This window comes from Colossoma macropomum, unplaced genomic scaffold (assembly GCF_904425465.1).
Source record: "Colossoma macropomum unplaced genomic scaffold, Colossoma_macropomum, whole genome shotgun sequence".
NCBI lineage: Eukaryota > Metazoa > Chordata > Actinopteri > Characiformes > Serrasalmidae > Colossoma > Colossoma macropomum.
Window position 1 is genome coordinate 6118982 of NW_023494786.1, and position 26497 is coordinate 6145478.

The following is a 26497-nucleotide window of genomic DNA, read 5'->3' on the forward strand; positions in this document are numbered from 1 at the left end:
TGAAACTGTAAAGAGCATTACTCCTCAGCCACTTGAATTGGGGGTGACTCGACCGTGTCACTCCAGGGAGCAGAGCAGCCCAGTTGGCGTCTCATCTGATGATGAACCTCCCCATCAGTTGGCTACTTCCCTTGATGGCATGACTGTTCATATTGCTAGGAGTGAACATGTCATGTTCATAGACTACAATGTAGAAATATTTATCTATAGGTACAGTTTGTTTCAGTGTTACTCAGTACTGTCTGTCTTGTGGTAGAGCTCCTGTTGTCGATGACTGCATATTGGAATTGAGAGGAACAGATGATTTATGATCACTCCAATTAAAATAACTTCCAAAGAAATTTCCATAATATGTGATTATAATATATGATTATGTTCTTCAGTAAAATAATAATCTTACTTTCAGTTGGAAAGATCATATTGACAAAGATCTAATGAGTGTAGTCTATGCACTGCAGTCAGATTGTTAGTCCTAAAAGACACTATAAAAGGATTACTGTCTTATATTTCATAAGAGTCCTAATCATTCCATTTCCAGCTGTGCAGATAACCGGCCTGGATCATCAAGTTATGAATGTTTTTATGACATTGTAGCAGGTCACATGACAGCTGTGCAGCATCACATGACAGCACATCAGCATATCAGTGTTGGACATGGGACTACTTTAAGTGCTCATTCATTCATTCATTCATTCTTTTGTAAAAAGAAAAAATGTTTTGAATGGTCTGACCGAGCTTCATAGTCGGGGGTTTGCTGTATAGAAAATATAAACAGGTTATCTGTGGTCCTAGAAACAACTTCTTGAATTAAATATTTCAGTTATAATTAAGGTGATAAATACAGATGGTCCTGGGGGGGTCCAGGACCCCTAAATAACCTCCTACACTCTTCGAATGTCTCAAAATCAAAATTCAGGAGGGTTCCTGAAATAAACTGATTATGACATTATACTGTTCGTTGGGGAAAAACTGACACTGAGATACAAATTCAGGTGAAGGTCATTGTTTAGCTGCTTCACCCACAATCAGCTTTGGTGTTCTTAACAAGAGACGCAGCACTGTTCTGCCTCAGGGTGGCACAAATTGGTTGACTCAGTTGGTCCTTCATAGCCCAGCAACTGTAACTATGCATAGTTTACCTCTGCAAAATTTTACAATATGCTGTAGCATTTTTGTAAATCTAAAAACTTGCCCATTTTCACAAGAGACTGATATAAAGACTGAATTGTTACTCATTTCTCAAACTGAAGACAAAACAGATGTGTAAGAGATGTGTAAGTGTGTGGAAGCTGCATTACCAAACTAGAAAAGTGTATAAAATGTTAGTCCTGAACAAAATTACAGCTTTCAGTGAATCAGTAGGACAATAAGAAGCTGAAAAAGTGGCAGAATTAAGTTATGATGTTCTAGAATGAAGTTAGGATAAAATAAATATCCAGAATCCATCGTATTACAAAAGTGAATGCCAAATCAAAAAACACAGGTACCTTGATAATGGCCACTTTATTAGGTACACCTACCTTGTATCCACACTCATTGAAAATTCATCAGATCCTCCTGCCATATAGATGCTGTTTGTAGTTATAATGTAGGTATTATTTGGGTGGTGGATCACTCTCAGCACTACAGTCAGTGTCACGGCAGTGTTGAGAATGAGCCACCACCCAAATAATACCTGCTCTGTGGGGGGTCCTGATTATTGAAGAACAGGTTGAAAGGGGTTAACAAAGTATGCAGAGAAACAGATGAATTACAGTCTGTAACTATAGAACCACAAAGACCACCTAAATGGTAAGCGGCCCTGATAATTATTGTATATCTTAGCTGTACAAAAAATCTTCTGTTTTTTAATTTTCTACTTCCAGAATGCCTGGAATTAAACATTAACTTGTGTTATAAGTTAATACAGTTTATTCCTGAAACGTTGAATAAAACATCTTAAACTAGTTAATGTTTAAACCCACATTCTGCATGTTCTTATTGTATACAAAATAACAAAAATGTTAATATTGTGAGAGATTTCAAACTTTTTGAGTGACACTAAGAAGGTGGTGTGTGTGGTGGTGGTGCGAGTGTATCAGACACAGTGGAGTTCTTACACGCGTCCGTGTCACTGCTGGGTGGAGAACAGTCAGCCAACAAAAAATATCCATTCAACAGTAGCAATGGGGACAGAAACTGACCGATGATGTAGAGCTAGAGGATGGCTAACACAGATAGTCTCTGTAGTCTCTAACTGCACACCTGTCAGGTTTACCAGCAAGGTCTGTGTGTCTAATTAAGTGGCAAGTAAATGTACACAGTGTTTAAAACCTCAGCACTGCTGCTGAGCCTTATACAGCACAACACACACCAACATGTTGGTGCCACTACAAGCCATGCAAACTGTACTGAGAACCATCCACCATTCCAATAATGGTGGTCCTGTGGTGGTCCTTTTCCATCGATAGATAGGGCTGATTAATTGTGCAGCAACAGGGCTCAGTAATCAAAACATCCAAAGTGCATCAGATGTAGATTTACCTGATAAAATGGCCTATTAAAGTGTAAGTAGGAGATAAAAGGGCATTTTGTTATGTTGTAGCATCACAACACTGTGTTGTAAGTAGTTCAGTTTTTTAAAGAGAAGAAATGTTGATGTTGAGCTGTTTTAGGTTAATTTATAGTGCTTTTAGGTTCATTTGTGAGGACTTTTATAACGAAGAGCCTAAATACAGGTGGAGTGGTGGGTTGTCCGGAGTAGAGCAGAGGGCTGTGTTTTTAGCTGTTAGCACTGGAGAGACTGTGTTTCGTCTCACCGTGTTTGGTGCTGTTTTTAGCAAATCAAAAATAAAGCTGCTTTATGGACCGTAACCTCGAGTCATCGAAGTTTCTCCAGAAAACCCAGGACATTACGGTATTTTGCAGTTTGCCTTTATTTAAAAAATGAATATCTGAATCCCAAAATTAAAATACCTACCCAGTGAACGAATATCCAAATCAGTAAACACCATTTTAGCTGCATGCACAAACGCAATTTAAGACTGGACTATGCACATTGGAAGTCGTGTGTCAACAACGTCCAGAAATGCTGCTGACTTCTCTGGGCTGGAGCTCATGTAAAATGGACTGCTGCACAGTGAAACCGTGTATTGTGGTATGACGAGTCAACCTTCCAGGTTGTTTATGGACTTTGTGTTCTCTGAGACAAAGAAAAGGACCATCTTGATTGTTAATAAAGGCCAAAAGCCAGGCTCTGTCATGGTATGGAGGTGTATTATTGGGTAACCTGCACATCTGTGAAAGTACTGTAAATGCTGAACACATTTTGGAGCAACATATGCTGCCTTTTAGGTGTCGTCTTCTTCAAGGGAGTCCATGTTTATTTCAACATGACAACACAAAGCCTCATTCTGCACTTGTTACAACAGCATGGCTGCATAGAGAGTGCAGGTCCTCGACTGGTCTGCCTTCAGTACAGACCTCTCTCAGTCTCCCACTGAAAACATGTCTTATTAAGTGAACATATGACAACAAAGGCCCTGTATGTTAACGTGTGAAGACTCAGATAAAAGAAGAATGGCAAAAAATTCCACTTTCAAAACCGGATCAGTTTGTGTCTTCAGTCTCCGAATGTTTAGTAAGTGCTGTTAAAAGGAAAGGTGATGTAACACAGCGGTGCTCCCAACTTTTTTGGAATGTATTGCTGGTATCAAATTTGAATTAAGCATATATTTATAAAGTTTGTAAGGTAAAACATCAGATGTTGTGTTTTTGTGCAATTTTCAATTTTATACATTTCAAACAGGATTTTCTAATCGCTGCTTTCTGTTTTTATTAGCATTTCACATACTGTCCAAATCTTTTTGGAATTGGGTTTGTACAATCAATGCCAGTAGCAGACTGTAACATTATTTCTTAAACTGGATACACTAGAAATATGATGGCACAAGATAATCTTTTGAACAATCTTGTCATGTTGAAAGTTCATATAAACACGTATGTCACTACAATGCAAGACAGAAATTCATTAAAATATGGTGTGGCTAAAACTACACAGCTTCTGTTTGATCATGGAAAAAAATATGGACTGTGGTCATGTACATGATTTATGGTCCAATCACTTTATGGTCCAATCACTTTAAGTCACTTGTGTTAATGCTTAATTTACAGTGAAACTGTACACAAAATTGAAGTCATGAAACAGGTGTTGCTTTTTGTAGTTGATTTTATTTTTCATTAATTTTATCTTATCTATGTGCACTTTGTGCTACAAGAACGAAATTGAAGCATTGCAGTTGTAATTGTCTTACATTTAACCAACAAACCAACCAAGATGTGCATATTGTTATATATTTGCACATAATAAGCATGTCATAAGGCACGGTGCTGCAGGCAAAATGATTAATATGCATAATTATCAATCAAAAAAAATAAAAGAGAATCATTTTAAACATGTATTCTATAAGTAAATGTGATTCTGTTAGATCTTATTGCTTTTAGCGTTGAACTGATTGTTTCTGGTAGTGGCAGATGATGAAGATTTTATTACAGTAAATGAACATGTTGAAGACAGAAAGACTCAATTAGACAATGTGCTATGTGATCTTCTCAATTCCCTAAAACCTGCAGGGAAAAGGCCCTGCTGAACATAGACCAATGGAACCATTAGGATTAAAACCTAGTGATTTTGCTTCTTGGCTCAATGGTTACCATTAGAGACCAATAGTTTTCTGTAAAACTCCTTTTGATCCTATTAGAAAAACATCAACTTCATTTAGAATCAGTCACAGGTCACCTATTAAACCATTAGTAACATAAACATGAACCTAAAAGCCATTCTGATTTTCACTCCTGTCAAAAGCAAATGCCATTCATGAACGTATCTATGTGAAAACAGTTTAGAGAAAGAAACTAAGAAAAATCATTTCAGAATAAGTGTATACACTATAAATGATTTCTGAGGACTATCTGAACCATGAAATGTTTATATTCAGAGACAGACACTGTTCTCTATGAAACATGGTTATTTTAGCTATTTATAATGGGCCAGAGGATGGTCACTCCATTCAGGCAGGCTGGACAGCTTCTCTTCAGTGCTGGGCTGGATGGGCCAGCCCCAGGCTTTGAAGAAGGCAACCAGATTCCTCCCTACCACCTTGGAGAAGGTCTCAGCGTACAGGTTCATCTTGTCATCTTTGTCTCTTGGTATGTTCTTCATGTCATGGTAAGCTGCAAAGACTTTCTTGAAGGCATCCCAGCCAAACTGTTCTTGCAGCTTTGAAAGAAAAATCAAAGATAAAACTTAACAGGCGATGACTAAGAAGGGCTGATGGAATGGAATATGTTTCACATGAGTGCTTTTTATTTCACACCAAAAACTTTTTTTTTCTATTTTCAGTGTGAATTCAACTTTTCAAACAATAAGTAGATATTTTTATGATCTGTGGTGTTTTACAAAACTAGTACTGTGTTAGAAATACCTTTTGGTTAAAAGTAATATTATAATAATTAAAATATTAAACATAAAATCACTCTAAAATTAATCTAAAATGAAAGGAAGCGTGCAGTGATGTATCTGCGTCAGAGATATAGTCAAGTCACACAACTTCTAGTCTTGCTGGGCCAGACATGATCGCATAACATGAATCTACATTTGGGGAACCAGAACCATGAGGGAATTCTGGCTAAATGTTGGTGGGAATGGAGACTCATTACACCAGGAACAAACTGAGACTTTTCTCCACAATCCAACACCCAGAGTAGGAGGAGCTCAAAGTATTGACAACAGTGCGCTTGTCAACATTAGATATATCTCAAAGAAAAGGCTGCAGTCAAGGTAGGAGAGGTAGGAGAGGCTAGCTAGCGGTGGTATTTGGTTTCTTTAGTTTAGACCTGGTGTTAACAAAGGTGCTAACAAACACTGGAAGTCAGTAGTCACCAAAAGTGTTTCCACAAATACATGCCAAATCTTCATATATGTGCATCAAATTACATTGATAATGAATATAAACTTGTTTTAAAAAACGATTTAGTAAAATGGCATGAATAGACCTTATTTACACATCTAAGCTGAGCTACAGTATCATCAGCATAACGTCCTGCTTTCTGGTACCATTTGGCCTCCAAACTCTGAGCACAGGGGCGTGCCATAAAACGTCACTATGCAGGTACATAGCATTAGCACAGTGATACCTAAGACTTGCTTACTGTAAGAGTGTTGGAAGTTGCAAATCAAATCATGATAAATGTACAGAAATGCAGTGTTGTGTTCTAATTGAAAAAACAGAACAGACATCTTTTTTATGCCCAATCAAGTTTTTGCCACAACACAATTTTTAACCCAGGTTAGGAGGAGGATGTTTATATCTGGGGATCTTTCTCTTGTTGTGTTGCTTTTGCGTTCTCATGCATTCGAACTTATTGCTTTTATTAAAACATCCAACCAAAGTCATATTAGTGTGTGTGAAAATCACAACTATGCTGATTTGTGCAAGACTGGCATGAAGACAAAAGGTGCACGAGCTGGAGAACCCTATCTGCATGGGTTGCTATGGTAACAGCGTAAGCGTCAGTAACTACGTAGCTACACTGGTGACATGGATTTCAAACGCGGATACAGGAGAGATGGAGGAGCATCATCTCACCCTCCAAACTCTTCAAAATTCTCTGGTATAGGCATGAATCTTTGGCACTAAAGACACTTTGAAATCTGATTTGAGCCTCCAGACTGAGACGCACATAAAAATCTGATTAGAATTGCATTTCAAACCACCTCCAAATGTGATTTGCAAAAATTTCTTTTTTTTTTTGGTGTGCAGACTGTAAAAAGACAATCTGGATTTGCCAAAAATTTGGATTTGGCTGACTGTCTGAACAGCCTACGAGACAAATGACTTTCAGATGTAAAACAACATTCAGCACCATTTTTGCTGAGTGCAGTGAAGCCGCTGTTGCTTTACATACACTCATCTTTATCTTGTTAGGGTTAGAAAGCAGTATTGACATCTGTCTGTATATTGTTCATTTCTTTTTTCACTATTTCACCCAATAAAAATATTTTAGATTTACTTCAGTTGTTAAATATGGTTCTTATTAAAAGTGAATGGACATCCAAAATATGCCATTGTTCATGTACAAAAGAGGTTTAATAAGCATCCAAAACATACATTAATACATTATAATACATTATACTATGATATTTAGTGGAACAGTCAGTAATCTCTATATATTATGTATATTAAAAATCTTTGACTATAATGGCCAGTACTAGTTGCAACCACTGATGATTTTATTGAGGCAGGCAACACTGACTACCTGTCAGTTACATTAGGCTATAGTAGTTTAAGTTCGAGACAGTTATCCCTACTCATATTCAACATCACTGACCTGCAGGTAAGTCTCCAGTGCTGTCCAGACATTCCAGTTGTTCAGATTTTGTTGTCCGTCGATGTATGTCTGTATTCGGCTCTGCCGTTTGTCTGCGGTCAGTTCCCTATGAGCGTTTGCCCTGTTCACACCCAGCACCACCTCATGTACATATACAGACCACAGGTTGCAGGTACACTCAGTAGTGTGTGGTGGAAACTCCCAGTCTGAGCGTTGCTGGTTATGGCCCAATTCATGGACTGGGCCCCAAAAACTTTTACCAGCTACATATGGTTTCACCAAGTCAGGGGCAGATGTAGAGTGCATCATAATGGGGTAACCTGCATGCATAAAGCCTGTGGAAACAAGACCATCATCTTTAAATAATATGAATAGATCATGACGGTAAATGTCTGTAAATCACATAATGACATTTATGGTAGTGATGCTGGTTCTTTTATTTAAGTTCTGATAAAACACTTTTACACAATACAGACCAGCTGAGATCTGAACATCAGCGACGAAGCGTTCCTTGCGGGTAAACTTTCCAGGCTTAGCAGCCAAGTCAGCTACGCCCCTCATAATGGAATCCCAGAGAGCGGCCACTTCGTCTGGACGGTCCAGGTGTCGTATCACGTCTGATGGCAAGGTGATGATGAGATTCTCAAACTCCAGCTCTGCCCAAGGTGCTGGTGCTTTACGGATCTCAGCGACCCAGTCAGATACGCTGGTCTCTCCTGAGAGAATGGTTAATATTCATAGTTTTTACTTTTATCATGTACTGCAGTAGCTCACTTTGGCTTACTAAGAATGAGTAAGTATTAAATAAATGTACCAGACTTGTAGTACGGTGCTTTTACAGCTGTCTGTATGACGACCTCCATCTCAGGTACTGTACTTCTAGGAGGTGCGATCAGGTATATGAGTCCTCCCCACAGATTCCAGACTTGCAGATTCTCTCTTTCCAAAGGGAAACGTACAAACACCACCGGAGCTCGTTTCAGTTCATCTGCGCTGCTTAAGTCATCTGTTTGACAGCCGATCTGCACCTGCAAGTACGTGGTATTTAATTACGCATATCAAAATACCCACAATACAAGATTAAAATTGGTTACAGTAGGTTTGTGACATATTTCATTGCAAACCAGACATATTGATACAAAGTAAGTTTTCTAGTTAACCTAGGAGATAAAACAACTGCTGCTGTGGACTAACATTTTTTGGCATATATGGAATTTGGCTATTTATCACTGGAAAACGCACACAAAACCAAGAACAAAAAAGAAAGAAAAAATACAAGGAAAGTCTATAATATAGCACTATTGATAAAACAATGATCCAAGTGGGACATGACCTTCTTTAATGGAAAAAGTGTACAGTAACTTAATATCATCCCTTAAATCTCACATTAAAAATTAAAAAGGGGTAGAATAATGAAGTGATACCTGCCAACCCTTTCCTGTGATTGTGCCAGGCACTGTAATGTTGGTCTTCATTCCAGGAGAAAGATACAGACCTGTACTTATCCATTCTGAATGATCTGAAACGAGAAAGCAAGCTGATTGAAAATATTAAACATTTGATAGTTTAAGGATGTTCAACTAGTGTGCATTTTATTATATGCCTTGACAGTCAAAACTCAGCCAAAAGCTCAGCCTGGAGTGTCAAATTAAAAGGGTTATTCCTCCTTTTGCACCATGTTTTTCCAGCCATAAAACACCTGCCTTATCTTCTAAATCAGGGGTGCTTTATCTGGGTCCTGGAGATCTTCCACCCTTGAGAGTTCAAATTCAACACACCTGGCTCAAATAGTCAGAAGCCCCTGAAGGCCTTGAAAACCTGGATCAGGTGTGTTAGATTAGGGTTGGAGCTAAACTCTGCAGGGTGGTAGTTCTCCAGGACAAGGATTAGGCACCGCTTACATCCTATTGTCTAGCAATACAAGTATTATTAATTATGCAAATAAAATACCATAATGTATATGAGTCATTTTGCTTGTGCATAGAGTCATTATCTGTCACACTTCTCCTCTCTTGCCTAACACGCTCCAGGACTCCATTTCCCAGAATCCCAATCATCATGACATCACCCCTTCCACCAATCACAGGCCTCTGCCTCGTTCAATCACCTGAGTACTGATTCAACGCACCTGTATCTGTTTGTCTTAGACTTTAAAAGGATCCTGGTTTGTTCTCCTTTTTGTGAGGTATTGTCCCACTTCTGGTTACTGAGTGTTTAGCTTCTATTTTCATGGCATGTGTACTGAACCCATTGCCTGTTTTCTCGATCGTTTCTCTTTTGGATTTGCCCTTATTGCTCTGGTTGCCTGTGTTTTTGTATTTTCTGGTTTTTGACTTTTGCCTGTTTTTGGACTTGCCCTAACTTGTTTTGCTCACAGTAAGTTAATCTAGATTTTGTATTTTTTTCATCTAAATAAATACATTAATTAATTAATAAACTAGGCACATGCTTCATTTCTTTTACATACTCATACATGGTTACATGTCTACATGCCTTAACCCCTAGAATCTTAAGCATGCACTTTGGGGCTGTTTGCATGGCTCTTATTCTCCTACAAGTCAGGAAAGGGTTAACTTACAGATAGGATACACCTATGTATCATGTTTGTAAGTTAACCCTTTCCTGACTTTTAAAGCCTAGCAAACTGCCACTTAGGCATAGTGTTCTAAGGGTATTTATAGCATCAACGCAGTCAGCTAAGGACTACACCAGTCTGTCCAGTCTTATTGAGCCCACTCTTTCAGAAACTAAGTGTACATTTCAGCCTTTCACCTGCTGTCCCAAATTGAGAACTGGGATTGAGGACTGGTGATTTCGCTAGTCAGTCAAACTGGCCCAGTGTGCCATCATGTCTGCTGAACACACAGACACCCTACATTTGTCATTCTGGAATGTGGGAGTGTCAACGTTGTCATGAAGCACAAAGAAGATTGGGCTAATATATACACAGGAAAGAAACTGGTATAATTCTTACCTGAATAGACTGGCCCAATCATTAAGGGAATTACGTGCTCAGCCAAGTATTAAAGAAGCAATGATGCAATAATTGTTTTTGTTTCATTAACTGTGTGATCGTTTCTTTAACTGTGTGATCTGTATATGTAGGGAGATCTATGGGGAAAAGCATGATGACCTAGTTAGTTATTGTTCTTTACCTGCTGTGTTAGCACTGATCCAGACTTTCGCATCGGTCACAGTTGGTAGTTTAGGTGTGTCTACGATGAGGTATGACAGAAGTTCATCAGTGTCTTCGCTGAGCCTGGATAACTCTGTCCCCACCCGGAGTAGCAGGTGATCCTTTGCACTTTTAACAGGACGTGTAGGAGACACCTGTGGAAATCCTGCCTTAAATATGTCTGTGAGAAGTGCAACTACTGACTTATACATGTCACAGTCGAATGCCTGCATCCAGAGATAAATAATGCAGTCACTGCCAAGCCTCTTCAGAAATTGCTGTTCATAATCTCCCAGCTGCTGACCCTGAAGCACATGTTGTGCAAAATGCTGCAGCAAATCCTGGAAATGATACATCTGTGTAGAGGAAACATCAGGATGCTTCACTTGTGGCACCTTGTACTTCCCAGCTTTCAGAGTTTTCCCCAAGAGGCTTAATCCCATCTTGTTGGGGATCAGATTTCCAGGGCAATCTCTCATCACATTGCGGCCAGGATTGCACTGGGCCCAATGCCAAGCATGTCCACCTATCAGGAGACCACCACCACCAGCAACAAATTCCTGGATGTCTTTAGACTGAGCATCAATGTAGGAGGTGCAAACAAAGACACTTAGGTCTTCCTTAAACCCAGTCAACTCACATTGTAGTCCCAAGTTCTTCAGCAGGGAGTAGGCCGCCTTAAGTTTAGGTAAGACTCCGATAACCCCATTTCGCTTTTTATCAAGCCAGTGGACAGCATTGGTCATGAAAGTGGACAATGACTGAAGGCCTAGATAGGTGTCATGGCTGGCCACAATCACCCGTCCCTGTCCAAAGTAAGCTCCAGCAAGGAATGTCTGTCCGTCTGGGGTGAGTCCAATAGGAAATGCTGAAGATCCATGCACGAATATGTCAGATGGCACAGCGTCACACTGGATATCAAATTCAGACACACCTTGTAAAAGGAATTCCAGGTCATCTTTGAAATTCATGCCTTTCCTGGGGAAAAACACAGATATAGATTAAATGTGTCTTTTTCTGAATCAAGGTAGCAGCTTTGGTGAGGAAAACTAGACACGGCCTGATCTTTATCATATTGACACAATTTTGTTGCCTAACTGAATGAACATGTTAGGTTTTATTTATAACGGTCCAGAAATAGTGAGTTGGGAGAGACAATGAGAGCATTGTAGCAATGCATTTGGATTAGCTCACAGCTACATGTAGTCAAAGTAGAACGCTCTTTATTAGTGGTTCCATGGAGCTTGAACGTCTCTTTCCCAATAGTTTTTTACCTCATACTTTGACAGTCATACTATCTCTCAACGTTGTAGTAAACACAATGGGCCTCATTCACCAACCACTCTCAGGAAGAAATTTCTTCTTAAAACCTACTTACGCAGTTTTTATGAAGATTCTGATATTGACAATTCTGTGGTTTCAGAAAACATCATGAATCTGATGTAAACTGTTTCTCAGGACCTTTTTCAACACATTTAAGAAAACTTAGGAAGATACTGTGGAATGAGGCCCACTGTTTGTATGGGACAAACACTGCATTCCATACCAACTTAGACTTAAAAGACTATTAAATCTAATGCTACGATTAACCGGTAATTGAACTGAGTATGCTGAAAAAATTAAATAAAATGTGGCAAAGGTTTGGACACCCTTTCAGTCATTCCACTAGTGTTATTTCCTTTGTAATATCTCCGATTCTGTTTGACTCAAGCCGTAATCTGAGTCGTAACAATAACTCATTCTTACAAAGCAAGAGAAAATTATAAAACATATCTAAGTTTGATGCATTATGAACCAAAGCAAAAGCCCCACACCATCAGCAGACAGCCTCAAGTGTGGTTTAATCTCAAAATGCAACTCAACACTGAATCCATGGCATTTTGCAAAAATCAATGGAATTTGGGAATCAAGTGCTGTGGACTGGTGCAATAAAAATCTTTTGGCTACAGAAAACCCTTTGGCTACAGTCACCAAAGATAAAAAAGGAGCAGCATTTCAATAAAAGTACACCTTGTCACATTGGAGTGGGTAGGGGTGGATCTATTGTGCTTTGGAGTTGTGTGCCAGCCAGTGGCACAGGATATCTTGTGGGCATAGACAGAATAAAGGATTCTACTAAATCTATCTATCAAGAAATCCAATCCAGTTGACTTCTTTTCATTTAAAGTTAATAAATTGAGTAATTTGATTATATTGTGCTGTATGGTTTGATACAAGAACAGCCATAAAAATAGAAATTAAGTCAACATTAAACATTAACATCAAAGCTCATGGAGGAGTACTGAATTGTAGAGTTATACCACTAAACTGTTTTTCATGATTTTGTGTTCAGGACTTTTTTGGGTGGGCCTGAAATCATGACGCACTGATACTTAGCATTATCAGTGATTCTATAGATGAAGCGAATTCTGTGCATTTGTGTCAGCTGAAGCGCTGCTAGCGGCTTCATTTCAATCCAAGAGCTTTGCTGCCTAACCCAGCTAATGGGTATGCTAACGTTTGTACGAAGTCCACTTCCTTTTCGCCAGTTTCTTGTTCCAATTTTCCTGTTCCACCTTAAATGGTGCATCAGTTACATTCTGGCGAGCGCAAAGCTGAAGAGAGGCTGTACCTTTCCCGAGACTGGGGGTGGTTTCAGTGGACACGCCCCCTGCTTTTCACAGCAGAGAATACTGATTATTTTTTCACAATTTTGCAACCTAATTTGTTTTACCTGGTGATTTTTTTTTTAATTAATCAAATTGGGTTGAGTAGTTAATAACACGTTTTACTGCGATGTGACAAACTCAGAACACTAGTAATATCTTAATTTTCAGAGATTTTACAGTAAGGCAGTGGGGTTTGGAGGATGGCGGTGGGGTTGGAGGGTGTGAGGCAGTGAGGTTTGCAGGATGGCGGTGGGGTTAGAGGGTGTGAGGCAGTGGGTTTGAAGGATGGTGGTGGGGTTTGAGAGTATGGGGTTTGGGGTTTGGAGGATGGCAGTGGGGTGGATGGCAATAAGGTGTCCTTCAGATATCTACCCTGAAGGTGGCGATGCTAATTATCTCAAAAAAAAACAAAAAAAACTAATAATTAACTGATTTTTACATGAGACATTGATGTGAAATGGCATTGTTTTATGGTTTTATGCCTGTTCTTGAGCGTGTGAACAAAATGAAAAAGCTGAAATGAAATTAATTTATTAATGTAAGTAATTGGTGTAGGTTATAAATAAAATCCTCTGTCTAAAGCATTCAAATCTCGGGGCTACTAACTGGATCTCTCCGATAGATAGCAATGTGTGGACAGAATAAATCAGAGCTACTTCCAATAACAAAGGGGGTCCCTCAAGGTTCGATCCTTGGACAAATATTATTTAATAAAAATAATTCTGACATTGCCACCTCAATTGTTGACTGCAAAGTACACTTATATGCTGATGACACTATCTTGTATTGCTTGACTGATGACATTGGTACCTGCAGTAGATAAACTACAGAATTGTTTTAATGTCCTACAGTCGGCTTTTTACAACCATAAACTGGTTTTAAATGTTGAGAAAGCAAAATTTATGCTGTTTTCCAGAGCCTCTAACATTGATTTTAGCACTTTCAAAATCACAATGCTGAAGGGATCTGACATTGGAAGAGTCAATGAGTACAACTACATTGACATATGGCTAGATGACAAATGCATTTTTAAACATGTTAACAAACTTATATGTAAACAGACAAAAACTTGGCTCCCTGTATCTTAACAAAGTATGTTTATAATAACAACTGTAGCAGCTTGGGTAGAAAACTTGGTAAGACTGTATGCCAGCGGAATATGGAGGAGCTGGATTCAGAATGAGATTGGTCAGACGGTCTAGCATTTGGGTATCTGAAGCATGATATGGTTAGGTAGAGAAGTTTAGTCAAGGCAGAAAAGGGGAACCCATCCTCCTCTGGTCGACACCGGATTGTGAAGATTGTGTTGAATGTGGCAGGCAAATGGGTTGGAATGGGAATAAAGCAGATTATATCCTAAATGAAATTAACATGAATCAAGAATGACTGTTAGAGGTAGCTGGTCCATACGAGGGTTGGTGGGCTTGTTGACAGGCAACTGGATGATTCTCTGGCCATTGCGGGAGGTTATTTGGCATGGAAGATCCTGTTGGCAACAGCACAGTTGTTTAATTATAACTTTGGATGAGAATCACTTGATTGCTTGCTTGGAATTTAAGCCCCCAAAAACTGACAATGGCAAAAGGACATGGCTCCCAGGACTGAGAGCTGAACGGGATGAGAGTAAAGGCAACAGCATGAGAGGAGTCAAATCAGCAGTGGCCGAACGTCAAACGTCAAAGAGACTAGGAGAGCAGCAGGATACAGGCAGCATTTTTCGAATGAACCAATAATAGTCCAGTCAGAGAGGAAAATAAAGAAATGAATGGAGGCAATATAAGGCTCATCCAAGACGGAGCTGACCTGAGGTGAAGCCAAGGTAAGACAGTGATGAGCCGTGGGGCTGACTGTGTTGGAACCGAACCTAGTTGGGGCTGATCTCAGTTGAAGCTGATCTGAGATGGAGCTGAGTGAAGCCACAAACAAGATGCAGGACTGGGCTGCATAGGAGCTGATCTGAGATGGAGCCAAGTGAAATCTGAAACAAGTTGCAAAGCTGACTGTATGGGAACTAATCCAAGATGGAGCAAAGTCGAGACAGATCCGAGATGGAGTGAGGAGTTGCAGAGCCGAGACACATTGGAGCTGAACAAGGAGTTGAACTTGAGTTGGAGCCAGGATGAGATGGAGCCATGAAGAGTCAGAAAGGAGTTGCCGAGCTGGGTGGCAGGAGCCGATTCGAGATAGAGCGGGCTGAGATAGAGCCATGTAGAGTCAGAAAGGAGTTGCAGAGCTGGGATGCTGGAGCTGAACCGAGACAGAGCCGATCCCAGATGAAGCCGAGTGGAGAGAGGAGTCGCAAAGCTGAGACACATCAGAGCTGAACCAGGAAGGAGTTGAACTTGAGATGAGAAGGGAGTTGCAGAGCCAGGTTGTAGATGATCATCCGAGATGGAGTGGGCAGAGATGGAGCTTGGTTACAGGAGCCAATCTGAGAAAGAGTGGGCTGAGATGGAGCCGGATTGAGATGGAGCCATGTAGTGTTAGAAGGGAGTTGCAGAGCTGGGTTGCAGGAGCTAATCCGAGATGAAGCCAATCCAAGATGGAGCTGAGTGGAGTGAGGAGTCGCAGAGCTGAGACACATCAGAGCTGATCCAGGTAGGAGTTGAACTTGAGCTGGGTTGTGGGAGCTGATCCAAGATGGAGCGGGCTGAGATGGCGCTGGGTTGTGGGAGCCAATCCAAGATGGAGTGGGCTGAGATGGAGCCGTGTAGAGTCAGAAGGGAGTTGCAAAGCTGGGTTGCAGGTGCTGATCTGAGATGGAGCTGGGTGGACCCATGTGGACTCAGAAGGGAGTTGCAGGAGCCGATCCAAGATGGATTGGGCTGAGATGGAGCCGAGATTGGATGGAGGCTTGAGATAAGGGGATGAAAGGAGTGGGACGAAAGGATGAGTGGGTGAAAGTGTGTGTGTGTGTGTGTGTGTGTTTGTAAACCTTATAATATGGGGACTTCAGCCAGTAAGCACACCAATAAAGTGGGGACGTGTGTCATCGAGTCCCCACGAAGTTAACCATTGTAGCATGTCTATTTTGTTGGGATGAACCTCCCCCCTTAAAATCTCGGAAGTCCCCAAGATGAACACAATCTCGACAAAAAGTGTGCGAGTGCTTAGGGGTAACTGCTCAAAGTGTGTACACGCCCCCTGTGGCCAAAGACTGTAAAAACAACTGTGGACGCACACTTGATCACGTGGTACAGCAATGCTGAACTCTGATTGGTTGAAACGGGAAGCAATCAGTGGAACTGTGAGCCAATGAGGTATCACCTTAATCAGTGCTGCAGTTTCCCAGTCCGAAGTGACTGTGCCGAGCTAGCCCAGCGCCTGAGAGTGAACTTTCACCATCAGACGGAATGTTTTCAACCTCTAAATGTTTAATTAATAAACTGAGTTCGAATATAAACCTTAATAGTGCTGTAAATTTAAGATTTTAGTTTCAGTAGTGCTGTGTTCTCGTTAATTAGCTAGCGCTAGTTAGCTGACTGTTCTAGCCTGTTAGCTCAGCCCTGACGGGGCATTTAAGGCCTTTAACCTGCCTCCCTGTATCAACCCGTTTATCGAGACAGTTCGCGCTACGATGCCTATGAATGTTTAACGCGTCTTCCGTAGAGAAACCTTTAAAGATCTAACATTCATCTGTGATCAGCGCCGAGGTGTTTGGCAGCGTCGTCGTTTTGTTTACAGACGCGTTTGCCATTTACTGTGATCGACTCCTCTATTAAGTGAAATAACTGAAAATAGTGTATTGTTTGCTTTCATTACATTTTTAAATTTTACAACTATACAACTAAAATATTACCTTTTGTCACTAAATAACTCTTCTGTTTGTTCAAATTCAGCACTGATGCTGCAAGGGATGATGGCACACTTGGAAGACTGGTTAATGACGACCACATTAACCCCAACTGTAAAATGAAGAGAATCATTGTGGAGGGAAGGCCACATTTGTGCCTTTTTGCTTTAAGAGACATAACACCTGGAGAGGAGATTATGTATAATTATGGAGATGATGATTGTCCCTGGAGGAGTGAGGTAAGAATGTTACTTCTTGTACCAGTTGTGGATAATTAAATACCAAATAGTGAATATATTTTTAAGATATCATATCCATAATGTAAATGGAAGCTTGAAATTAAAGGATACTGTTCATTTGAGTTTATGCAGACTATCTAGAGATGATCAGAACAATTCCAATCAGTTACAGTATGGTACTGCTAACATGTTGCATGCTGTTTCCATAACAGGATTTCTCTCTTATTTTTGTGTTTAATAATGACTGTTGTGTCCATTTCAGGTGACAAAAAGTGGAATGGAAGCAGACGACAATCATCTGGAGTCAGAAGGTGCCTCTGGAGATAATCAGCATTGCACCAAGCATTCACAGCACAAATCTGCTTTTGGCGTCCAGGTAAGCAAACTGCTAAAATTCAAGCATGTTCACACAGGTAATGCTAAGTCTGCACAATGTGTAAAGTAGTCAACCAGTATCAGGAGAGTCTGGCTGCAGACATGCGCTCTCAGACAGATGCAGTCTCAGCCCCTATCATGTCATGTGCTCTCTGCCAATGGCTGAAACAGCCCAATGGCACATTAACTTTTGGCTGCTGTTGTTTAGCGATATCATCACTTAATCCATTTTTCATCCATAACATGGCTAGAGAGTGACGTTTAATGCACCTCCCTGTTGAATAAAAATCATAGAACGCATTAAAAGTGTCTGTTGGTTTCTGGTGGTTTTCAGTAGTGGCTAATGGTATTCTGTGTTTTCTTGATGGGTTAATATCACAGTGTAAAGGATTCTGATCGTTTAATCAGGTGTTCTGGGACTGATTCCACATACGTTTGATTATTTCCTAATGGCCTCTAACGGCAACCATCAAGCCAATTCCCGTTAGGAAGCAAAACCGCTTCCTAACAGCCCTGCAAACACAATTACACTTTGACAACCTACTGTTTCAATGCCCACAGCGTCGTCTGCTTGGTGCTCTTTACATTGTCATAACATTGTAATGTAATTTTTCAGAAAGTTATGAACATTGTCTGACAACTTTCTAGGAGGTTGTGACGACGTTGATGAGACGGCAAAAGTAATCAGTACTATGGTGACTGTACGTTGTCATAAGCTCCTAGAATCCTTAATAAGTTTGAATCAATATTACAGTTTTGATGACCGGTTCTAATTGTCAGCATGGCTTTCATGAATTTCAGCAGCAGCCTGTTTGTTTTTTCTGTGAATAAGCCGACATTCATGTCTTATTGCTGTGGTAGGCTTTATTTTGAAAGTTTCCATATTTAATTACCTTATTATCAGTATGGCAATGTCATTATATATTCAGTGTAACTCCTGTTGCCAGGCAGTACGCGTTTCGCTGTTTTTCCTCATAAAACCCACAAAAACACTGTTGTGGCAGAGCGGCACTGACGTCATTAATAGGCTGCTGGTGCATGTCAGGCTGAGAGTGCATGTCTGTTCATATACCTCAGTTATGAAATTTATGCGCTGCTGCTCCATAAACCTGCTTTGCATTTATTAATCCCTTCTGCTTTTTTCATGTGGACTATGCACATCTACCTCATCGCCTTCAACCATGACACCTCTGAGATGCTATTCTTTGATCACACTGTGCATTTGCTAACCTGTTGAGCTTCTCTCATGCAGACTATGCTCGGCTGACCCATCCATCTCATGATGCTGCACCATTTGCTGTTCGTTTTCTAAACCTAACTTCATTTACTCCTTTACCAGGGTTTTCTCAGTACTGTTACAAGATGCCTTCTCTGTGCTGTTCATGTCGTATATTTCTCATTTTGTGTACTATAACCTTTTTTTTTTTTTTTGGTCTTTTTCAGATCCTCCTCAGCAGAGCTGTAAAATGCTCTCTTCTCTAACAACTCAACAGTGATACAGATGTGATGCTGTACCTCAGTTACATTGTACGGTTACTTATCCTAATTGAATTTACTCCAGCTACTTCTTTTCCAGTGTCTCATTAATGGTGCTGAGGAATATCTCATCTTGCCGCTTAGAGAAAGTACCAAGCAATCATGTATACCAGCTTTACTCCATGTTTCACTAATGCTATTTTTTTTTCTCCAGTTTCTTCCATTCTAAGGTGTCTGTGATGCTCCTGCATGCCATCTCATCTCACTCATACCACTCATCAGCTGTAATGCTGCAGCTTCACTGTGCTCTGAGTCTGTTAATGCTAATCTCATTTCCACCAGCTCTTTCCTTAACACTGCTGCACTGAAGTTCTTTCTTCTTGCTTTTTCTGTGTCACTGTTGCTCTTCCACAGCTCCATTTCACTCAGTGTCACGTCAGTATTACAGATCCATTGTTTACATTCCCTTTTTTGGGACCAGCATCTACAGTAGCAAGCTCTTTCACTGCTGTCTGTTTACTGCTCTTGGGCTGCTGAGCCATTGGCTTTAGACCTCGATTCTGTAAAGCTACCATGCAACATTTTGTAAAAGTGCATTCAGTGTCCACCCTGTGCCATCTTTGTGTTTCCAATCTTGCAACCCTTGCCTTGTAACTTGTAGCAACCTCCTCTTCAGCTGGGTCAAGGATCATGGAAAGCTCATTATTAAATTTATTGTGGTGTGGCAGGGGTTATTTGGAGTAAAACAGAAGTGATCTAGTGTTATCAGCATTCTTTTCCTGTTTTCTGTTCTGTGATCTCTCCTTATTTTATAGTATATTGAATGCAGGCTTTGAACTAGCAAAATGTGTTTATTGGTAATTGTTTTGTCTATTTCAGATGACAAAAAATGAAATGGAAACAGGAAGTAATCGTCTGGAGTCAGATGGTGCCTCTGGAGACACAGCATCACAGCATGAGTCTACTTTCTGTAACGAGGTATGAAACTGCTAATTTTCTTATATTTTTTGTATGGTAAACGTCAAGTCCCCACAATGTACACTGTAATTTACTAGGGTTGGCAAAAGATTAGAAAGCACTCACTCCTGCAGTCTCAGTGGAAATAAATAATTTTCCTCACCGATCTATATAAAAATGAACACAAATTAAAATTATAAATCTCCTGTGTACCTTGCATTGAAGCCATTTGGTAGAGCCACCTTAACAATTTCAGTTTTCATAGATCTGTATAATCACCTTAAAGTAGAGGTCACTAATAGGTGGACCGCGGTCCGAGTCCGGACCCAGACGTTGTTCCATACTGACTGGACCCATAACTGATAAATTCTGGATATTTATTTAATTTTAATGGGGTGGTCCTATTTTAATCGGCGTATCATTTCTAGTCATTATGGTACCGTTTTAGCGGCCCAGGAAACTCACAGACCAATCACGTGTTGTAAATATCACACATGACGCTACTCAGCCAATCAGATCTGTGCATTACAATGAGCACAGAGACTCGAGGGAGTGACGCCACACAGGGGAGGGACAAGGCAAGACACAGCAGTTGGAGAAGAAAGTGAGTCAGAGGGAAGTTACTTCACATGGTGTGATCTAAAAAGAGAAAACTGACAATAAAATGTTAAAATATTACTGAATTGTACTTGATTTGACGTTCAGTTGTAGACTACATAAGATGTTGATATACCTACTAGGCTACTTCAGTGAACAGTATATGGCACTGAATCATAATGGAAGTTAGACATTATGATGTTCTGGACCTTTGCTTGATTTTCGTTAGCTGGACCTTATTGAATTTTCATTAAATATCCCTGCCCTAAAGGTCAAATTTGGCCTTTGGCCAACTAGCTGAAATGATGCAAGATGTTGTATTTGTTCAGTGTCTGTCCCTTAGCCTGTACTTTTCAATAACCGTGTTAAGGTGTTGTTTGGGGTGGGTTTTTTGTGTTCATAGTGTAGTTTTCGCCAGGAAATGTACTCATTAGTAGTTATTTTATGTAGAGGCACAGTTATGCTGTAACCACTTTGAAACACATTTAAAACACATTGACCACATTTTAAAAATATGGTAACCTTCAAAATCAGGATGAAAAATCAGTGAATGTTTTCCTGTTTAATAGATATAAGGAAAAAGAGACTGCTTGGTGTAAGATCCTTAGCACATATTAGCCCCCAATATTATTGTTAAGTGCTGTCAAATTGTTTCCAACCCCTGGAGACCATATGGATGGTGTTTCTCCAGAATATCCTGGTCTTCTGTTTGGGTCTTCAGGCTTTATAATGGCCTCGTTCAATGTTCCTCGGATTGTATCTTCTTGCTTGGCCTCCACTTCCCAACTCTTCTAAGCATCATTGTCTTTTCCAGTGGTTCTTCTCAGAATATTCCCAAATCCCAAAGAGAGTGTCAGTTTATTATCTGGACTTTGAAAGTTGAGGCTTGATTTGGTCAAGGGCCCATTGTTTTGTTTCTTTTGGCATCCAAGGTTCCCTCAAAAGACTTTGCCAGCAGTTCAAATGCATCAGTATTTCCCACCTTTTTTACTGACCAGCTTTCATATTCATAAAGAGCCACAGAGATGACCAGTCTGGACAGTTCTGATCTTTATGTGGAGAGACAGATTTTTGCATTTGAATGTCTTTTCCAGTTCAACTTTGACTGCTGGATCCTTTGTTGTTAATCAGTTAAAGTTGGCAAAAGCTGTCCATCTCTTTGACATCTTCTCCATCAGTGATACAGTTAGTGCTCTTTCTTATTGTCCTAACCTTGGTCTTCATATTGAGCTCAAGTTCCATCTTTTCACTCTGTTCTTTAACCTTTCTTATAAGGGCCTTTAGGTCTTCCTGATTTTCTGCTGTGAATGTCATGTCATCTGCATATTGAAGGTTATTGATGTCTTCCACCAGTTTTGAATCCTCAATCATTTTACTCTAGTCCTGCGTCTCTCATTATATGTTCAGCATACAGGTTGAACAGGTATGGTGACACAATGTAGCTTTGTCTAACTCGCTTGCCGTGGAACCATTCTGTTTGTCCGTTCTCTGTCCTGACTGTAGCTTATTGATCAGTGTAGAGGTTTCTCAGTAGAATGATGAGATGTTCTTATATTCCCATCTTCCATAATTTTGTGTGATCAACACAGTCAAAGACTTTGTTGTAGTCAAAAAAAGTACATGTTGATCTTCTTGGCTTTTTCCATAATCTAGCATACACCAGGCAAGATGTTGTTGATTGATCTTTATTTCATCAGTTATGACCTGTCCATTGAAATTTCCTTGGTATACCAACTCGAGGTTGAAATTTATTTGAGTGTACATATATTCTAGAAAACAATCCTTGTGTTTCCATGTTTGTCATGATGTCGCTTTGGTTACTTCCAGAAGGTATTAGTAATGAAGATGTCATTGTACAACTGTATTTCCCTCCTTCTGACTTCTGACTTTGGTATTCCAGTCACCAGCAGGGTAACTTATTTGCAGGTCCTGTTAATTTCAGCCTGAGCTTCAACATAAAACTTTCAATTCTTCTTCATTAGCATCTGTTGTTGGGGAGTAAACCTGGATGAATGGAATGTTGAATGGTTATGCATGAAATTGGATTGACATCAGTCATTCACAGAATTGCATCCAATAATGGTCTTGTTGACATCCTTGTTGACAATAAAAGCCACTCAATTTCTTCTTTGTTGTTCATTACCTGAGCAGTAGACTGTGTTTCTTTTCCAGCTTGCCATGATTCCTGCTTCAGACATTCCAAGTTCCACTTGTAGCTTTGAATTCTCTTTTCTCACTCATCAGCTAAAGCAAAAATCTTTGACCTAGCTGTGTCATGCAAGCAAGGTGTACTCAGAGGAAACCTCAGCTCTTCCCCAATAATAAGTTGAGTGCAAGATAATACCAAACATTTTGTTGTTCCTATCCATGTGATTTTCTTGGTAGAGTACAAAAGTGGTTTACCATTGGCTTCTTCTGCACAGTTGAACTGATGTCATTGCCATTGTCACCTATGTGATAATCCACCTTCAACATTGTCCTATATTCCTGCTGCCCAGTATAGGTGGTAGTTTGCAACCATCTAGCAGCACCTTAAGAACCACATAGCAAGACCACATCAATGACACAGCAACACTCTAGCATTCACCTAGGACTTATCTCAGCAATCATTTCTCTGCATTTTCATCAGGAAATGCATTTATATAGTATTATTATTATTATTTTGGCATGTCCTTAGCTATTTAAAATATTTTCAAAAAGAGTGTGTTTCGTTTGGGTTTATGTAGATCCTGGAGCAGAACCGGACTTAGAACCGTCTACACAGCAAGCCCAGGAGACCTTGGCTGAACCAACCGGTACCACATCAGTTCCCAAAGGTATTGTATGATAAATAAACATGATGGCAAGCTTTTATGACATTGAAAGACATTGTATGTTTTGACTAATAATGTTCTGCATTTATTCAGGTGTAAAGATGGTTAAGAGAAAGAAGCGGGAGACCGGTGAAGTGAAAGCAGTTGAAAAACATCTGAACAGGTTCATTAAAACTTCCACAGTGCCAAGAAAAAAAAGAAAGTGAGGCTTGTATAAAAGCTGATCCTGTTGCACTGAAAGACAGAGATTGGTTATCTGTAACGTTTTTTGTAAAGAACAGAATCACTGCACTTAAAAGGAAAATGTAAACCAGAACAAATGTCGTCTGCACAGTCTTTGTTTTTTTCCGTTCATTGATAAAGTTCCAACAGAAAAAAAGTTTTATTTCATTGTATAGTTTATTTGATGTCAATCTTTGAAAAAAATGGTTCTTCAAGGGTTCTTTAGTAAAAACACAAAGAGACATCTGCATGCTTAAATGTTTCTTCACATGGTGAAATGGTTTTTCAGTTTGGAGAATGTGTTGTTTATGGTTCTATTAATGAACCATTTTGAAATGGTTCTGTATAGCACCAAATAGAGTTCTGCTACAAGCTTGACATCAACACACTTGAACCCTTTTTGTACTATACAGAACCATTTTTAAGTTCTTTTATAGAACCATATGCAACACAGTCTGAATAACCATTTACCATGAATCATAGTTCTATATAGAACCACTGTCTTTACCAAAGTTCTCTTGAAAAAACATCTTTTTGAACATTTTTTAAATACTATTTTTTGACTGGCAGCTTAAGTATTTAATATTGCTTATGATTGCTTTAGATTTAAAAAGCAGTCATTAATTATCTGTGCAGAAATACTGTATCACAAACGGCAAAAAAATGGTTTAAAAAGAAACAATTAAAAGACCTGTTATTCATGTGTCTACATCAGTTGTCTTTTGTTACAAATATACCTTATAGGTGCATTTCAGCTGTTCATAACATTTTGTCCCCAGATTGTTCACAAGTACCTACATTGTGTGTATCTGCTGGTCCCCACATGCTTTGAACACCGGAAATTGTCACGTTGCTTTATTAATGTATTTTCTTTATTTTGAAGTGACAGCCGTCTTTAAAACGCCAGTTGAAACATGAATCTGTCTTTCATTTGCTCCTAAAGCCTTTAGAAATGCGAGTCCCCACATTGCAGCATTGGGCTGGTAGTCCCCGAAATGCGCTTAGACAAGTGTGAGTGTGTGTGTGTGAGTGTGTGAGAGAGAGAGAGAGAGAGAGAGAGAGAGAAAGAGAGAGACACACTGGGATGATAAACGGAAGGGGGAGGGATGATAAAGGGAAGGGATGATAAAAGGAAGTGGTGGTAAAGGGAAGGGAAGGGGAGGGATGATAAAGGGAAAGGATGAAAACGGCAAGGGATGAAAATGGGTGGAAGTGAGGTGAAAAAAAATACCACAGAAAGGGGGAGGTGCAGATCTTTAACAATGTTCATCATTACTCAGATGAAATACTTTGTTCTAGCGAGTTCTTTCATATTTAAAATAACGTTTCTTGTTCAGTTTCAGGCAGGAAGAGTTTTTATTAAATGACTCTAAAATTATGGAATTGTATATTGAGCATAAAGAGTAGCACCATGGTGCAACTAGGACACACGGTGAGCACATAGAAGAGGAAACAGTGTATTTTTTTCTCAACAGTATTGAGTAGTAATACTGTAGCAACACTAAGAAACATACAAAAAAACAAAAACAAACAAACAAACAAAAAACATGGAAATCCACCTAAATTCTCAACCACACATCATCCAACCCACTAACCCCCCACCCCCAGTGCGGCCAGATGAAATCTCACTTAGTTGGCAGCCGTGTTTTAATGAAGGATTTTTTTCCCACTGAACACCTAAAAACCTGAGCTTAACCAAACAGGAACAAGCTCATTTTCCACCTGTGTAAGAGACTGTTACCAAAATAATTACCGCAGTTAACAATTCATTGTCTTTATAATAATTTTATGGCACTCAATAGTCTCTAATTTGGCTAATAAGCTGCCTTGCTTGCCTGATGATAAATGATACAGTACATTGTTCTGCATGTACATACAGTCACACAAACATCTACACATGTAGCCAAAACAATACTAACCACCTCATGGCAGCATTTTACTTTCTTTTTTTTCTGTCAGACATCAGACTTTGATTCTGTGTGAAATACTGAATTACAGAGGTAAAGTCACTCAGGAGTAACTGCCAAACTACTGTGGAGAATGTTAATAACTGCAACATTTACACACTTGGCCAGTCATCCAAATGCCACTAGCATTTGCTGAAGTACAGTAACTTACTGTGGCCAGGCAGTAGGCTAGATAATGCCTGGCTCACACTCACTTCAGGAAATTCCTGTCTAATTTCACTCAACACAGTTTGGGTGCATATTTACTGATAGACTATGGCTGAATAGTTCTTTTTCCATGAAATAGCTTCTAAATCAGATCGTACTTTGTTTTTAGGATTTGCTGAGGTCATCAATATCATATCAAAATGTAGACAGTCTACACCACATTAAACTACTTTTGGTTTCTGAAAACTGGAAAAACTGGGAAAAAAACTTGACCGAACATTGAAATGCCAAAAACAACTAGATATTAGGCACATTAAACCTTACATTTGACTTGAAGTAGATGTAAATGTGAATGACCACTCAGTCAATATAATATAATATAATATAATATAATATAATAAAGTGTAAGTAGGAGTCATTTCAGAAGGCTACATACATGGCTGGATGTCAAGTTTTCTTGCTGCAGCAAGTATGAGATCAGTCGTCCTTTTCCAGAGCCCTGCTGAAAGTATCCTGTGTGAACTATTATATATGCAGTAAATCCCGCCCTCTGTGATCTGACAGGATCAGGAATGGGCTGCTCCCACACAATACGTGCATAAGGAAGAAGGGCTTTGCAGCAGTGAAAGCAATTAGTCATTCTATGGAAACGTCTGTTTTTGTGTCCCTAGCCTTCACAGAAATATGACACTTGAAAAACATGATTTATATTTTAAAACA

General features: G+C 39.6%; 1 protein-coding gene across 1 annotated transcript; it reads right to left on the minus strand.

Annotated features, from left to right (window-relative positions):
• Nucleotides 1-4076: 4076 nt before the first annotated feature.
• LOC118799085 (TRPM8 channel-associated factor homolog) lies at nt 4077-26272 on the minus strand. The gene is made up of 7 exons (XM_036558791.1): nt 26214-26272; nt 10524-11521; nt 8793-8887; nt 8183-8396; nt 7845-8084; nt 7369-7703; nt 4077-5257 (listed from the first exon to the last, which is right to left on the minus strand). Coding segments are annotated over exons 1-7 (2127 nt in total). The 5' UTR covers nt 26216-26272; the 3' UTR covers nt 4077-5014.
• Between the last annotated feature and the right edge of the window lie 225 nt (nt 26273-26497).